Source organism: Nannospalax galili, unplaced genomic scaffold, assembly GCF_000622305.1.
Source record: "Nannospalax galili isolate Female #2095 unplaced genomic scaffold, S.galili_v1.0 scaffold290, whole genome shotgun sequence".
Classification (NCBI taxonomy): Eukaryota; Metazoa; Chordata; class Mammalia; order Rodentia; family Spalacidae; genus Nannospalax; species Nannospalax galili.
The window spans coordinates 2,674,582-2,692,692 of record NW_008331486.1 but is presented as its reverse complement, the minus strand read 5'-3'; the positions used below and the strand labels follow the sequence as shown (position 1 = coordinate 2,692,692).

At 43.1% G+C, this 18,111-nt stretch overlaps 1 protein-coding gene across 6 annotated transcripts in view; it reads left to right on the top strand.

The window, feature by feature from the left end:
• The window catches only part of Golga1 (golgin A1), a 67,374-nt gene that overhangs the window by 24,927 nt on the left and 24,336 nt on the right, over positions 1–18,111 (top strand). For 5 of the 6 annotated variants that reach the window (XR_003848073.1, XM_029559590.1, XM_029559585.1 and 2 more), the window contains 2 exons: positions 3,759–3,884; positions 6,530–6,625. Coding sequence is in view for 5 of the 6 variants with exons in the window: in XM_029559590.1 (XP_029415450.1) it covers positions 3,759–3,884; positions 6,530–6,625 (222 nt within the window). In the remaining variant the exon portion in view is untranslated. The remainder of the gene's footprint in view (positions 1–3,758; positions 3,885–6,529; positions 6,626–18,111) is intronic. The other variant, XM_029559580.1, reaches the window with a different exon arrangement.

Below are 18,111 nucleotides of genomic sequence, written 5' to 3'. Positions count from 1 at the left end.
TTATATAAATGAAATCATCTTGTGAGTATTCTAAACATTTTTTTTGTCCAACATATACCTGAAAACATTCATATGCTGTATGTAATTGTAATTTATTCCTTTCTTGTTCACTGTACAGTATGGACACACTAGCATTTATTTATACATTCGCTTGAGAGTGGACATTAGGGTTGTTTCTGGTATTACAAATCAGATTGCTATGAACATTTGTCTAATTATACAAGAGTTCTCTAGGGTGTGAATGACATGATATGTAAATTTTCACATTTATTAGGTAATTCCCAGCTTTTTTCTGTAGTTGCAGTAATTTTTACTCCCACCAGCTGTGTGGGCTTTGTCAAAATTCAAGCCCACAGGCTAGGCATGGCGGTGCACACCTTTAAACCCAGCACTAGGGAAGCAGAGGCATATGGATTTCAGAGAGTTTAAGGCCAGCCTAGTCTACATAGTGAGTTCCAGGCCAGCTGGGGCTACAGGGAGACCCTGTCTCAAAAAAAAAAAATTCAAATCCTCAAACCCACAAGGACATGGGAACACTCTGAACTCTGGCAAGTGCCACTGTATTGGTGGTGCCAGTCCCATACAGTGCCTGTAGTCAAAGTAGAGAGTGACCAGTGTGTGCAGCAAGCCCTCCCATTGCATACTGCCTGTTACACAGCTGATGATAAGGAGAGCAGCTCAGAGGCAAGTGATTTGCTCAAGATCACACAGCTACAGTAAAGACTGAACCTGGAGACTGACTCGTCTGTCAAATCAAATGCCCATGACCTAATTGTGTTTCGCTTTGTTTTGTTTTTGAGAGAAGGTCTTACTAGATATCCCAGGCTGACTTAGGCCTTGGGATTATAAATATGTGCCACTCTAGCTGGCTGATAACCACATTGTTGATGCAGTTCATATTCTAGAACAATATTTGTAAGGCTCAGACTTTGGTGGAGAATAGATAAAGAGGGAGACCATTGGGAAATAAGCAGATTTAGCAGCAGGGAGAATGGTTCTGTATTTGTTCTGTTAGTCAGCCCGAGGTGCTGAGGGCCTGACATAAAGCAGCCAGACCAAGAAGACTGCAGGATATGAACCATAAGAATACTAAGTGGAACTTGGCACCAGATTATTTTTCTGTCCCTAATTTTATCCCATCCCTAACCAACACAGTGAGTTGTATAAGCTGTGTTGGTTTTCAGTAGAAAGGGTCACCATAGAATCTGTCAAGTTCAGAGTGCTGTTCAACAGAACAAGCAGAGGCTTTGGACCCAGTTTGAGTCCTCAGTGTGTTGCTGAGAGATCTGGGTCAGTCTCCTTATCATGTAGACACACTGAAGACTGGTCATGAGGACTAGAGAGAATGGAAAATGCTCTATACGTGCTCTGCAAGCAGAGCCGGAGCTGCTGCTAACCACGCTCTGCAGGCACTTCTAGTGCCATGGTTGGCATAGGAGCTCCGCATAATGTATCAGCATGGACACAGCTGTTTTCTTCCTGTCTTAACATTCACCTCTCCCTTGATACCTGCTTTTCATAATGTTGCTGTTGCCTCAACATCTGGGCCACAAGTTTCGGGGTTGTCTACTACTCTATATCCTCCTCGCCCCAGCTTCCTGATTTGAGTGAACTTTTCTTCTCTCTTTGTGTACTTCCAGTTCCAGTTTTGTTTTTGTTTCTGTGATAAAATAGCCTCAGAAAAACAACCTTAAGGTAAAAGAGTTTATTTTAGCTTGAAATTTCAAGTTATAAGCCATTATTGAAGGGAAGTTGAGGTGGTAGAAAATTGAAGCAGGTAGTTATATCATACACACAGTCAAGAATAGAGAGAAATGAATGCATGTATACTGACTTTGCTCAGCCCCTCTCTACATTTATACAACCTTGGACTCAGGGAAATTGCTACCCGTGGTGGACTGGGTCTTCCCACATGAATTAATGTAATCAAAACAGTCTCTCACAGACATGTCCACACATCAAAATGATCTAGATGATTTGTCATTGAGACTCTTCCAGGTGATTTTAGATTGTATCAAATTGACTATTGTGTGTGTGTCTGTCTGTATTGCTGCATGTATGTAAGTGCACTTATGTCGTACATTGCCCACAGAGGTTAGAAGAGGACATCAGATTACCTGGAACTACAGTCACAGATGATTAACAGCTGCCATGTAGGTGCAGGGAACCAAACCCAGATCCTCCAGTGCTCTTAATCACTGAGCCATCTTTCTAGCCCTCAGATTGACAATTAAAACCATCAGTCCCAGCACTTGGGAGGCAGAGGCAGGTGAATCACTTTTAGATGGAGTCCAGCTTGGTCTACATAGCAAGTTCCAGGCAATTGGGGCTACAGGGAGACTCTGTCTTAAAAAAATAAAAAATAAAAAATTAACCTTCACACTGTCCTTTACCCATAGTGCCTCCCTGCACCTGGGCTATCCTGTTGAGAAGGCCTAGTCTCATTGTCCCCAGCAGTTGATCCCTCCTGCTTTTGCTCTCATAGCACTTTGTATGTCCCCATCTTGCAGGGTGATTGATTGTATTGCTTTATAGCTGGTTGTTTGGGTACCTGTCTCTGCTTCAAGCAGCCAGAAGACTCCTTGCTTTTGTCGGTCAAAACCTGTATAGATATGACAAAAGAGGATTAAATTCTGAGGTTGTGTGTCCATTCTTCAGAGACCTTCTACCCAGTCGTAGCCTGTGTGACAGTTGAAATTGGCAAGTAATTCTTCCCCAAAGCCATGTATCCAGCCCACTGTATCTTACGAAGGAGAGACTGGCCCAGGTTGTAAGCTGAGTGTGAGTTTGTGGCCTGAGCTGTAGCAGTGGAAGTGTAAGAACAGAGGATATGAGGGAGCAGAGTGTGAGGGGTGTGCATTCTACCACCACCAGAGCTTGAGGCTGTGATGCCTCTTCCCAGGGGAGAGTGGGCATCCTGAGTGGAAGCAAGGACCACTATGGATCTGAGAGCTTATATCTTCAAAGCTTTCTGACTCCTCTGTTCTGACATACCATAGCATTTGAAGATTAATAGTAATGAAAGGAACCAAGTCCCACCGCAGTCACTGCCAATCATTGATAAAAACTGACAGATGTGAACATTCTCTAAGGCCACTCTATGGGGTGCACACTGGCCCTGTTGGCTCCTGTGCCGTGAGCCAAGGTAAATACCATTATTGTTTCAGAAGTTCTCTTGTTGGCCTTAAAGTAGTTATCTTAGCTTTGTCCCTGCTCTATCCTTGAGTTTCCGAGACATGGTTATGGTTTTTTGGCTTAGGGTGTTTGTTTATTGTCAGTGCTGAAGACTGAATCCAGACTCTTAGAAATGTGGTTCTGTAGGTCCTTTCAGGGCAACTGGGGAGCTTCTTGGATTGGCCCTGCTGTCTTACCAGGGAAGTGATGACTTTGTTTCTTCCCATACTGTTGGTTGCTTAAATTGGTAGTAATGCTTGCCCCTTACTGCACAAAGTCTCACCTGGTGCTTGTCTCTTGCTACACTAGGTCTTAGCTGGTGCTTGCCCCTTGCTGTGCTAGGTCTCACCTGGTCTGTGCTCTTTGCTGTGCTAGGTCTTCTTGCTGTACTAGGTCTCAGTGTTGCAGGGTTCTGATCTGGCATCTCTTTGTTTCATTTTCAGGGAAGATTTCTTGGTTGTGTTTTTTTGTGATGTAGTTGAGAACAGAATTTCAGGGAAACATGACCCCAAAGGACAGGAATGAGGGGAGAGAAGACTTATAACAGAGAGAAGACTTAAAGAATGCTTCTGCTTTTCCCCCAGGCCACTGCTGAAACTCAAGAGAAAGAAAAACTCATCACACATTTGCAGGAGAAGGTGGCATCTTTGGAGAAGAGACTAGAACAGAACTTATCAGGAGAAGAGCACATGCAAGAACTCCTGAAAGAGGTAATAATGTTCACTCTCCTATGCTGGCTAGTGTTCTGGTCGTTTCATAACTTCTGGGGTTTCTGATCTAGAGGGTCAAAAGAAGACAGTGGGTAAGAAGACAACTGGGTATAACTTTTTGTACTTTTTTGGCTCTAAACTCTTGGGCTCAAGCTATCCTCCTGCCTCAGACTCCTGAGCACCTGGAGCTAGGCAGCATAAACTGCACCTAGTTTATTCAACCTTGAACTGTCATCAGAAACGGCCGTGTAGGGCTGGAGATTAGCGCAGTTATTAGACTGCTGCTTACCATGTACAAAACCCTGAATTCAGTCCCCAGCACTGCAAGAACTAGGTGTAGGGGATATGCCTATAAGCCTAGAACTTGAAAGGTGGAAACAAGAGAATCACAAGTTCAGAGTCATCCTTGGCTACATGGTGAGTTTGAGGTAAGCCTGAGCTACATGAGACCCTGTCTCAAAACAAACAAAAACCAGCCTTGTATCTACTGTTTCTCAGAGAAAGGGAACAATTTGTTTAGAGAGCTATAAGAACAGATTACATCCTGACTGCATGGTGATTGATGACACCCAGGCTCTTATCTTGCTGCACTGCGCCTGTGCTGGATAGCTTTAATGTCAACTTGACACACCTGGGTTGAGGGAGCCTCATTTGGGGAATTGCCTCCATTGAACTTCTCTGTGGCCATGTCTGTGGGGCATCTTCTTGATTGTTGAGTGATGTGGGAGGGCTCAGCCCACTGTGGGTGGTGCCACCCCTGGGCAGGTGGGCCTGTGTTGCATAAGAAAGCAGGCTGAGCAGGGGACAGGTGAGCAAGCCAGTAAGCAGCGTTCCTCCATGGCCTGTGCTTCAGCTCCTGCCTCCAGGCTCCTGCCCTGAGTTCCTATCTTGGGCTCCCTGATGAACTGGGAGATGTAAGACAAATAAGATGTAAGATGTAAGACAAATAAACCCTTTCCTCCCCATGTTGGTATTGGTCAGAGTGTTTTGTAACAGCATTGGAGAAACAAACTAGGACAGTGCCCTTCCCTATCCTCACCCCTCTCTACTGTGCAAGGAAAATAGTTACCATCTGCCTTTGGCATGAGCAAGAATTAACCTTGCATCACAAGTTTTCCTCAGCTTGGGGAAGCTATCAAGCAGACTCCCCCTCTTCCCCCATAGTAGAGGTAAACTCTCTCTTTTCTTTGTAGCCTAATGATAAACTAGGCTTATCATGATAAACTTAGCAAAGCCACTGCTTTAGCCTCATCCTAGATCAGACTGTCACTGGCTCAGCTGAATGAATATCTTCTCTCCTGATACTGCTGTCCACCAGAGCTTCCAGCTGCACCAGCCAAGGGTACATTGGAATCTCCAGGCTGGCCACCCAGCTCTCCTTCACCCTCTGATAGTCACTACCAAACTGATCTTCCCAAACTGGACTCTGATCCTATCACTACCTTCCACAATTCCCTTACGCATCTACATTGAGTATGGTGTGGATTCTAATATTGGAAGTTGGTTTCTAGAGTCATTCAGGCATCTGTGTTTGTATCTTGCTTCTCTTCACTATGAGATAAAACAAGTAACTTCTTTCTTTTGTGTTTGTTTCCTCTATAAAACTGATTTTATATTGTACCACACTCAAAAAATTACAATGTGCCAGCCATGGTGGCACATGCCTTTAATCCCAGCCCTTGGGAGGCAGAGGAGGCAGATCTCGGTGAGTTCATGGCCAGCCTGGTCTACATAGTGAGTTCCAGGTCAGCTGGAGCTGCAGGAAGACCCTGTCTCAAAAAGAACTGCCCCCTCCCCCCCCCAAAAAAAAAGTTACAATGTATGTGCTTAAATTGATGATTAGAGCATAGTAGGGTTTCCGTATGTGCCTGGAACATGCTATGTAGACCAAGCTGGCCTCAAACTCTTAGAGTTCCACCTCCCTCTGTCTCTCAAGTGTGGGGATTAAGGGTATGAATGACCATGTCCACATGGCCAGCTCTTATTAGTATTATAATCATTATTACACAGTGCAGAATGCACAGGAATTACTTGGGAGCTTGTTTAAAGCATGTATCTCTGGTCCTTCCCTCAGAAATCCTGACATCGGTAGGCCTAGAGCAAGTCCTTGCATTTACACAGCCTCCCCAGGTAAATCAATCCCAGGGTTTGGAAGATCTCATTTGAAAAAGGTCACCTGCAGAATTAGTTAAAACAATTTTTTGTGCACTAACAAGTCCCTTTATTGTCTGACCTTTTTGTCCAACTTCATAGTCTCATTTCACAACTTCAGGAGCTATGGTTCTGTAAACATAGCAAGCTCTTCACAGCCCTCTGGGCCACACTGTTGGGTTATTCCCCAGTGCTTAGCTGCCATGTAAGTTAGGAAAGTCACTTGACTGGCGGCACTCTTTCCCACCTCTTTGACTCCTTTGCCTCCACTTTCTGCACTCTGGTGTATATGTTTTTTGGTTATTGCTCCAGCCTTGGGGACAAAAGATTGCCAGATTTACTTGTTTGTACTTTATCATGAGTTATATCTTATTTGCTGATGGTTTTATCTAATTCCCCTGTGCTTAACACAAATCATAGTATGTTACAGCATCAATAAATACTTGTTAAATCGAGAAACAACTTTTTTCTTTTACTTGTCTTTGAACTTACAGAAAACAGTTGCTGAGCAGAATTTAGAAGATATCAGACAGCAGCTCTTGGCAGCTAGAGGCAACCAGGCCAAGGCTGTTGGTGTCCTGGAGACTCGGGTACTGACTTCACTTCCCATATTCCTGCCATGTGCAGTAACCTGGTTGAATGATGTGGTTTGGCTAAGAAGCACCTTAATGAGAGCTTTTACATTTCAAGGGACTAGTTTTTGGATCTCTCACAGGGTTGAGTTTTTCCACTCTTGCCGTACAGCCATCATTGTCCACACAGGGTTCCTCTCTTACTTCTTTGTTCCCTTTACTTCCAATTAGCCCTCTCCATTAGGACACCATTTGAATGTGGTGAGTATGCATTGTGAGTTGTCTCACACTAGATGCCACTGTTCTGTTCTCCATGCTTTTTTTTTTTTTTTTTTTTTTTTTTTTTTTTGGTCTTTTTGAGACAGGGTCTCCCTGTAGCTCCAGCTGTCCTGGAACTCACTATGTAGACCAGGCTGGTCTGTGCATATTTTAATTATGCAGATGAACATCTATGGACTTGTTTCCTCTGTGACTCTGACCTGCTTTGTCTTCCATCTGTGTCTGCCTTACTGTCCTTGCCTACTCTATCTCCTGCATGGCAAATGTAGCTTGCCTTCCTCTTCTTGCCAGAATAGATCACCCTCCAACTGATGGCTGTTCTGAGCTCCATGAGGATGATGTTTGGAAAGGTGACTAAGACAAGATTGTTCCCAGAAGGGATACGCTTGGCGTTCCTCCTCCAGCATGCATGTGGGCCCTGAACTCTCATTTCTTCTCTTCCAGCAGTGGCACTGCACAGCCCTGTTGTGGTTTTCTGCCAGTTAGTGAGGGTGAATGATAGTTCATTTTCTTCATTGCTATGGTTATTATTGAGTTTACCTATTGCTCCATATTCCTGTTAGTCTTGGTGTTTCTCCTTTGAATTCTCCATACATATCTTATGCTTATTTTTCTTTAGGGGTTTCAGTCTTATTTTGGTTATAGGATTTCATTACATAATCTCGTTCCTAATCTTTTGTCAGTTTCAGTCCTGAACCAGTCTGTCTTTATAACTCTTGTTGATCAAAAGTTCTGAAGTTTGATATCATCACGGTCATCAGTTTTTTCCTTGGTGGTTTGAAGTTCCATATGAGAAATCCATTCATGCTTCTAAATCATAGAGATCTTCTGTATTTTTAATTAATTATATGTTTTTTAATATTTTATTATTTTTATTTTATGTGTACGTGTGTATTGCCGGCATGTAGGTAAGTGTACCTGTGTCATACAATGCCTGTGGAGGACAGAAGAGGCTGTCGGATCCCCTAGAACTGGAGTTACGGACAGTTGTTCGCTGCCATGTGGGTGCTGGGATTCGAACCCAGGTCTTCTGCAAGAACAGCCAGTGTTCTTTAACTGCTGAGCCCTTAATTTTATAATTTTGTCCTTTACATAGTAGAACTCCATTTCATTTACAGACAGTCTTTGTGTATAGTATTAAGCAAGCATCCAACTTTATTTTTTTCTCCAGGTTGCTCAAACCCACTTACAAAACAATATGTCCTTTCCACACTGGTTGTTTATGCTAACTTTATCACACATTAAACTTTGCTATGTACTTGGGATTGTCTTTGTGTAATCCAGCATATCTCCTTGGGATGATTCTCTGCTCTTGTGGAGCATCTACATTGTTTTATTACCGTAGTGTTGGCAGTACTGTATCTCAGTTTCCCACGAACAATAACTCCTCAGTGTCTATAAGACCTAACTGTGGACCTTTAAAGATTTTAAGCTCCTAAAAATTCAGTCTTGGCTGAGAATCCACATGATTCAATGGTAGAGTACTTAGTGTGTGAGAGACTCTGGGTTTAAGTCTCACTCAAGCTAGGCATGAGCTCCCTATGGAACTGAGAATGTCCTGGAACTTAAGATCCTCCTGCCTCTCTCTACTGAGTGCTGGGATTACAGGCATGAATCACAATATCCAGGGCCTCATGAATGTTACACAAGTACTCTACAAACTAAGCTAAATCCCTAGTCCTCAATCTAAATTTTTATAAGGATTAATTTAAATGCATAGACTATATTGGGATTTTTTTTTTTTTTTTGTCTTTTTGATACAGGGTCTCCTTGTAGCCCCAGCTGTCCTGGAACTCACTATGTAGACCAGGCTGGCCTTGAACTCACAAAGATCCACCTGCCTCTGCCTCCCAAGTGCTGGGATTAAAGGCATGCGCCACCACCCCCGGACCCCAGATGTCTTTTGTAAATTGTATTTATTTTTGTTTTATATGAATGAGTGTATTGCCTGCTATATTGTATTTATTTTTGTTTTATATGAATGAGTGTATTGCCTGCTATCAGCACTGCTTTATTCCCTTGAGAATAAAGGGACTAAAGGAAATGAGCCTCTCATGAAACCTGGAGCTAGGATGACTGCTAACAATCCCCAGTGATCCTCCTGTCTCTGACCCTTACTCCACTGGGGTTTTAGGCATGTACAAACATTTCCACATTTTTATGTAGGTGCTAGGGATTTGAGTCAGGTTCTCATTCTTGCACAGTAAATCTCTTACTGAGCCAGATCTCTAGTGCCTGTTACTACTCTTTTTTTTAATTGTATTTATTATTTTTATGTGTATGCTTGTATTGCTTGCATGTATATAAGTACACCCATGTCATGCAATGCCCCAGGAGGACAGAAGAGGCTGTCAGATCCCCTGGAACTGGAGTTACAGACAGTTGTTAGCTGCCGTGTGGGTGCTGGGATTCAAACCCAGGTCCTCTGCAAGAACAGTCAGTGTTCTTAACTACTGAGCCATCTCTCCAGCCACTCTTTTATTTTTTTAATATTTAATTATTTTTATTTTATATGTATGAGTGTATTGCTTAAATGTATGTGAGTGCACCTGTGTCATGCAGTGCCATGGAGGTCAGAAGAGGGCATTGGATTCCCCTGGAACTGGAGTTAAGGATGGTTCGTAGCTGTCATGTAGGTGCTGGGAATGGAACCTGGGTCCTCTATAAGAGCAGTCAGTGCTCTTAACTGCTGAGCCTTCTCTCCAGCCCCCCAGACCCTCTTTTTTAAAAAATTATTTATTTATTTATTTTTGTTTTTGTTTTTGTTTTTGTTTGAGACAGGGTCTCCCTTTAGCCACAGCTGTCCTGGAACTCACTATGTAGACCAGGAACTCACAAAGATCGGCCTGCCTCTGCCTCCCAAGTGCTGGGATTAAAGGCATGCACCACCACGCCTGGCTGTTTTATTATTTTTATGTGTATGAGCGTATTGTCTGTATGTATGTAAGTGCACCCATGTTGTACAATGCCTGTGGAGCCCAGAAGAGGGCATTGGATCCCCTGGAACTGGAGTTTTGGACAGTTGTTAGTGCCATATAGGTGCTGGGAACCAAACCTGTGTCCTCTATAAGAGCAAGCCAGTGCTCTTAACAGCTTAACTCTTAACAGCCCTCTGTTCCTACTCTTAGAGGAAATGTGCCTGAATTTCTCTCTCCCATCTCTCCTTTTGAAACTACTTCCTTCTGTTCTTTTATTATCGACAGGGTCTTTTATAGCATAGATGGGCCCAGAACACCATCTGTATCTTAGAATGACCTTGTGCTTCCATCTCTGGAGTGCTGGGATTATGAGGATTACGTGAGCCATCCTGCCTGGCTCCTGGCCCTGTTTTCTTGATCTTGAGGCAAGGTTTCATTGTCCTGCTCAGGCTGGCCTCCTTCCTGGATTCTATCAGTTAGTTCCCTGCTACCAATATGTGTCACCATGTGTTTTTACTTTTTTCTGGATCTGTTGTAATATGCAATTTAGTTAAAATTAATGCCTATGTAAATTTTGTACAATTCACCCATAAAACAATCTGAGCCTAGATTTTTTGTAAAGGAGATAAGGAGATTTTTTTTTTTTTTTTTTTTTTTTTTTTTTTTTAAGCAGGGTCTCCCTGTAGCCCCAGCTGTCCTGGAGCTCATTGTGTAGACCAAGCTGGCCTTGAACTCACAGAGATCCGCCAGACTCTGCCTCCCAAGTGCTGGGACTACAGGCATGTGCCACCACACCCAGCTACTAAAGGAGATTTTTTTTTTTTTTTTCCGGTCTTTTTGTGACAGGGTCTTCCTGTAGCCCCAGCTGTCCTGGAACTAACTATGTAGACCAGGCTGGCCTTGAACTCACAGAGATCCACCTGCCTCTGCCTCCAGAGTGCTGGGATTAAAGGCATGTGTCACCACGCCCAGCCTAAAGGAGATTTTTTTATTACAACATTAACTTTTTATTATTATTTGGTATCTTTGATACAGGGTCTCCCTTTAGCCACAGCTTTCCTGGATCTGCCTGTATCTGCCTCCCTAGTGCTGGGATTAAAGGCGTGTGAGCCACCATGCTCAGCAATTTAGAGTATTTTTTAAAATTTTTTATTTTTATTTTATGTGTATGAGTGTTTACCCTACATGTATGTAAGTGTATATACCACATGCATGCAGTGCCCTACAGAGGCCAGAAGAATGTGTCAGATATGCCGGAACTGAAGTTAAGGATTGTTGTTACCCACCATGTGGGTGCTAGGAATTGAACCCAGGTCCTCTGGAAGGACAGCAAGTGTTGGGTTTTTTTTTTTTTAACTTTTTTTTTGTGTGTGTGTAAGAATGTATTGTCTACATGTATATAAGTGCACCCATGTTGTGCAGTACCCACAGAGGTCAGACTCAGAGGGTGTTGGATCCCCTGGAACTGGAGTTATGGACGATTGTTAGCCATCATCTGAGTGCTGGACTTCGAACCCGGGTCTCCTGCAAGAGCAGCTAGTGATATTAACCACTGACCCATCTCTCCAGCCCCAAGTATTATTACTTAGAGTAAATTTTCTACTTTTTCTTGAGTCAATTTGACATTTTTTCTGTTTTTTTCCAAATGTATTCTTTTTTTTTTTCTCTTTGTAGCCCCAGCTGGCCTTGAACTCATATGTAGACCAGGGCTGCCTCAAACCCAAAGAGATCCTGACTGTTGGGATTAAAGGCGTGTGCCACCATGCCTGGCTCAAATTTACTCATTTTATCTTTGTTTTCCAATTTATTAGCATTGTACCTTAAATTGTATTGGCATGTAATATTTTGTTCTAATAATACATACAGTACTATTTCCTTTTAAAATGTCTTGTATTTCCTTGTTTCTGTAGTTTGTTAATTTCCATGTTGCTATATGTGGCTGCTTTCTTAATAGGTGACAGCATTGAGTCATTTGGTTAAATACTATGGATTTACTGACCCTCCAACCTATCTTGAACTATCTTATTTTTTGAATGATCTTCTTTTTTTTTTTTTTTGTCCCTTTGAGATAGGCTCTTACTGTAGCCCCAGCAGCCCTGGAACTCACTATGTAGACCAGGCTGGCCTCAAATTCAGAGAGATCCACCTGCTTCTGCCTTTTCAATGCTGGGATTAAAGACGTGTGCCACCACACCTGGTGTTACATTCACATTATACAACCCTCTGCACTGTCCATCTCCAGAATGGTTACAGTTCCCAAACTGAAACTGTGTGCCCATCAGAACAAGGCCCATTCCCATCATTCTGCTTCTTGCCTCTGTGAACGCAAGTGCTCCAGGTACATCGCATAGCTGGAATCATAGATTTGTCTCCTTGAATCTGGCTTATTTCATGTTGCATAACACCTTTCACATTAATGTAGCTTATAACCTGTGTCAGAATTTCCTTTTTTTTTTTTTTTGTCTTTTTGAGACAGTCTCCCTGTAGCCCCAGCTGGCCTGGCATTCACTGTGTAGACCAGGCTGGCCTTGAACTCACAGAGATACACCTGCCTCTGCCTCTGCCTCTGCCTCTGAAGTGCTGGGATTAAAGGCGTGTGCCACCATGCATGGCCAGAATTTCCAATTTCCTTTTTTAGGCGGGATAATATTCTATTACATTTAGGTTCTTTTTTTTTTCTTTTTTGTATGAGTGTGTTGCCTGCATGTAGGTAGGTGTACCCTTGTAGTAAAGTGCCTACAGAGGTCACAATAGGGCATTGGAAGCCCTAGAACTGGAGTTACAGGCAATTGTTAGCTGCTGTGTGTGTACTGGGAATTGAACCTGGGTCTTCTGCAAGAGCACTCAATGATCTTCTCTGCTCAGCCATCTCTCCAGCCCCTTTCTACCCTTTTTTTTTTTTGTATTTCTTTTTATTATATGTTTTTTTTATTTTTTAGAAGAAGCATTTCATTATGGCTTTAACATATTCAATAACAGTTTCCAGAGCAAAGATACATCTCTTTAAAAAGTAGCTATAAAATTTTTAGGTTTGCTGTTGAATTAATACAGTTATACAATATTGAACTCAATATAAGCCCTGTAAGACATAAAATTGAATGAGTTTTTAACCTTTAAAAAAGATCTCCATTTCATTTTAGAATATATTGTATTAATACATTTATAAAATATTGTACTCTGTATAAACCCTATAAGATATAAAATTAAATGAGGTTTTAAACTTTAAAAAGATCTCCATTTCATTATTAAAATACAGTTTCATACAGAAAAATTCATTTTTAATACAATTTACACTACGATGCACATGTGTTTCTAATCTCTATATATCTGATTATTACCAGTCACAGTCTGTTACTTTCTGAGCTCCTTGGCATCTGAGCATGGATATAAAGTTATCAGGTAGATTTCAGTGGTAATGTTTATCACCTCTACTAATTAACATGATGTTTTTATGCTTCCTCCTCAAATATAATTCTTTTTTTTATTTGTTGATTTGTGTGTGTGTGTGTGTGTGTGTGTGTGTATCACACAGAGCATCCCAAACCATCTTACTCATCTATACATCCACTTCCCAGATGGCACCCTCCCATAGCCTCCCCCCCCACCACTAGGGCCCTTATACTCTGTCATCCCTGCTACTGTTCACTGTGTTGTCGACACCCCCAGCCATTCCCCACTACTTGTCCATATGGTGAATCTAATCAGCCTATCTAGAGGTCTTTGTTTTAGGAAGGTCAGCTATTCCTCATCTAGTGGTAATCAGTTGTCAATATTCCTTTGGATAAGACTGGGGCCTGAAGTTCATTTTCACAGTTCTATGCTGGGTTACTATCTGGGAGTCCCTTTGAAAGAATTATATTGGCCCCTTTAATCTTTGGTAATACTTTCCTTTTGGGTGTTTAAAGCCATTCAGTTGGCCCAGATAAACCAATTTATTTTTACTCTTAAGGCTGTTTGAGGATCTGTTCCTCAGTGGTCACATGGGCTTGGGAGGAGCCCCTGTCTCCTTTCTTTTACCAGTTCTGCCTATGTGAAGATAAGTCAACGGTCCTACTTGACTATGACTGGCTTCACTTGGAAGCATGGAGGAAATGTTTCCTGTGTTGACCCTTCTCTTTGTAGACTGGACACTGGTTCAAGTCCATCTCATGGGGTCTCCACGGTCTCCTTGATCAAGAGGACAAGTGACTCACCACAATTACAGGACATTTTGAGAGATGCACATAGTCCCCTGGAACTAGTCCACCTAGGAGGGCAAGGAGCAAAAAGTGTCCTTTATGTCCCTCTGACCAAATTAGTATAGGCCTCAAAGTATGTCTATTAAACATCCAAGAAGCTTAGTTCCACCAGCCTGGTACTTTTAATTACTCTGTGCCATGTAGATAAATCTTGGGCAAAAACCAATTGTTCTCGGATAAACCTTGCCTAGACCTGTATTTCTTGATCTGGTATGTATAATTTGTCAGTAGGTTGTTGGACTAATAAGGTTCCTTCTGGTTTTTAAAACTAGCTAGGCATTATTTAGCTCTCGCATTGTCTAACCCCTCCATTATGGTTTCCCCAATTAAGGTGCCCCCATTTTTCCCATTTCTCCCTTAATAATACCCTCTCCTATGGTCCAGGAAAGATGCTGGTCTCGGGCAGCTTGTGGCTATGCCACCCAGGAATGCAATGGGAGGTGGGTGCGGGAAGAGGCCCCAAGGGCTCCTGGGGACTGCAGGGAGGAACTGAGTTGGTCTAGATGCAAAGGATTAGGAAGCAGTGGTGGCTCCAAGCAGAGAGATCAGCCCTAGTGTCTGGGGTGCCAAGACAAGAAATGGGCCTGTACCCAGTCTAGGAGGAGAGACGTGGGCAGGGGAGCTGGGAGGGTGAATAAGGCTTGGGGAGTCAAGGCACGGTGGGCTTACCCAGGAAAGAGGCTGTCCGGTTGTGCAGCCCAGGGAAGCAGAAGGAGGTGATGGCGGGACCAGGCCCAGAGGGCTCCCAAGAGGGAGGCTGGCGGGTTGTCCCCTTTCTACCTTTTTAAAAAAAATAAATTTTAGCCGGGCGTGGTGGCGCACACCTTTAATCCCAGCACTCGGGAGGCAGAGGCAGGCGGATCTCTGTGAGTTCAAGGCCAGCCTGGTCTACATAGTGAGTTCCAGGACAGCTGGGGCTACAGGGAGACCCTGTCTCAAAAAAAAACAAAAAAAAAACAAACAAAAAAAAAAAGACCAAAAAAAAAAATAAATTTTATTTTTATTTTGTATGAGTGTTTTGCCTGCATGTATGTAAGTGCATTAGGAGGCCAGAAGAGGGCATCAGATCCCCCTGAAACTGAGATTATAGACAGTTACCCTTCATGTGGGTGCTGAGCACTGAACCTAGGTCTGTGCTCTTAACTGCTCAGCCATCTCTCCAGCACTTCTTTTGACTTTTTGACTATTGCATGTAATGCTATTGTGAGCATTAGTGGACATGATTTTTTTCTTTCAGTGCTGAAGACTGAGCCCAGGGCCTTTGGCCTGCTAGACAAGCATTGCACCATGGAGCTACATCACCAGCCACAGTATCCCAGAGTTTGTGTGAACTTCCTACATTTTCATTGCTCTTGGAGTAGAATTACTGGGTTGTGTGGTATAATTAACCTTTCAAGGATATGAATCTTGTGTGAGCTCTGCCTTTTTAAATTAGGTTTTGGCAAACATATTCTGAATCCAGGCATTTAAAAGGCTGGGTTTTCGGGGCTGGAGAGATGGCTCAGCAGTTAAGAACACTGGTTGTTCTTGCAGAAGACCTGAGTTCGAATCCCAGCACTCATATGGCAGCTAACAACTGTCCGTAACTCCAGTCCCAGGGGATCCGACAGCCTCTTCTGATCTCCTCCAGCCCCTTATGCAGTAGTTTTAGTTCTGTCTTCCATGTGAATGTATGTGAGGAACCTGAGCATAACAAGAATCCTTCTGCCCTGTGTGATGGTAAGCACTTATAATCCTGGCATTTAGAAGGCAGAGGCAGGAGAATCTCTGGAGTTCAAAAGCCACCTACCCTGATCTACTTGTGAGCTGTGAGCCTTGTTGTAAAAGAGCCAGAAAAAAAGGAGGGAGGGAGGGAGGGAACAAGAAATGAAGCAGGCTGGCAAGATGTCTTAGTGGGTAAAGGTGCTTACCACCAAGCTGGAGAGTCTGAGTTCAAAGTTTAGTCACCAGGACCCATGTGGTATGGTAGTAGGAAAGAATAGATTCCTGAATGTTGTCTTCTGACCACCAATGTGCGCGCACACACGTACACTCACACGTTTGTGCACACACACATGTACTAAATAAATAGAATGGAAGGAAGGAAAGGAGAAAATGAAAAGGGAAAAGTATCCTTGTCCATCTGGGTTTAGCACAATTATAGGGTACTGGTAGTTGTTCTTTTTTTTTCTTTTGGTCTTTTTGAGACAGGGTCTCCCTGTAACCTCAGCTGACCAGAAACTTGCTATGTAGACCAGGCTGGCTTGGATCTCAGAGATCCTCTTGCTTCTGCCTCCCTAGTGCTGGGGTTAAAGGTGTGTGCCACCATGTCCAGCTACTTGCTAGTATTTGTGAGACCTCAGGTTCCATTAAAAAAAAAAAAGAAGATGGGACTAGAGAGTTGGCTCAGCATTTGGGAGCACTGACTGTTCTTCCAGAGGTCCAGAGGACCTGGGTTCAGTTCCCACCAATCACATGGCAGCAGATAAGTGTCTGTAACTCCCAATTCCAGGGACTCTGACACCTTCTTCATGCCTCTGCCTCTGTAGACATTGTATGACACGGGTGCTGTTACATACAGGCAAAAACATTCATATTTTTAAAAATATTTTATTTTTATGTGTGAGTATATTGCCTGCATGTATGTGAGTGCACCCATGTCATGCAATACCTCGGAGGTCAGAAGAGGGCTTCAGATTACCCTGGAACTGGAGTTAAGGACAGTTTGTAGCTGCCATGTGGGTGCTGGGAATTGAACCCGGGTCCTCTGCAAGAGCAGGCAGTGCTCTTAACCACTGAGCCATCAACCCAGCTCCTCATATATATTTTTTAAAAAATGATACGAAGATAAAAGAAATGCCTCCCTTAACAAACTACAGACTTTCTTGTTCATATGTTTTAATAAGGCGCCTCAAGGTCAGAGTATTCAGTAATCAGACAGTTTTTTAAAGAGAATTTGACAGACAGCTTGAGTCAGATAAAAATGCCAACTTGGAGGGCCTAGTCTTGTCTGGTGGAAAGTGATTCCCTAATAGGCCAGGGAGTGTCTGTCTGCTCACATTGCCAGCCACATCACTTGCTGCAGAATCAGGAAGCAGACTTGGTCAGAGGACTTAGAAAAATCTAAATTCATGTTATGATCAACAATCCCACTTCTGGGACTCTTTCCCACAGAACTGATTCTAACCAAGTCAGACTGTTTTGTGTGAAGATGCTAACTGCTGCTTTATTTTAATTGAAACAAATGTGAAAAGAGACATGTAAGATGGCTCAGCACGAGCCTGGCCACCTGAGTTTAATTCCCAGAACTGGCATGAAGGCAGGAGAATCAACTCCACAAAGTTGTCTTCTGACCTCCACAGCATGCTGTGACATGTTCACCCACACACACACACATCATTTGCATACATGTGAAAACTTAAATAAATAGAAATGTAAACAGCACAGGTACCAGCACTGGAGACAGCAGGTGGGTCAGTAAAGCTAGGAACACTTTGGAGCAGGTGATAGTCCAAGGTCTGAAGACTATGGAAACATAAGAAATGAGTCAGAGAAAAGATGAAGTTTTATATTGTTTTATTAAAATTATATACAGCTGGCCTTTAATCCAAGCCAGCCTGGTCTACATAGCAAGTTCTAGGCCAGCTGGGGCTACAGGAAGATCCTGTCTCAAAAAGACCGGGAAAAAAAAACAAAAAACAAAAAAACAACCAAAAAACTATATACAAACTCGTGGGGCTGGAGAGATGGTTCAGCAGTTAAGAGCACTGGCTGCTCCTACAGAGGACCTGGGTTCAAGTCCCAGTACCCACATGGTGACTAACAACCATCCAGGGGATCTAATGCTCTCCTCTGACCTCCATGGGTATTGCAAAACATGGGTGTACTTACGTTCATGCAGGCAATACATTCATACACATAAAATAAAAACAATATTATTCAGCCAGGCATGGTGGCACATGCCTTTAATCCCAGCACTCGGGAGGCAGAGGCAGGCAGATCTCTGTGAGTTCAAGGCCAGCCTGGTCTATATAGTGAGTTCCAGGACAGCTGGGGCTACAGGGAGACCCTATCTCAAAAAGACCAAAAA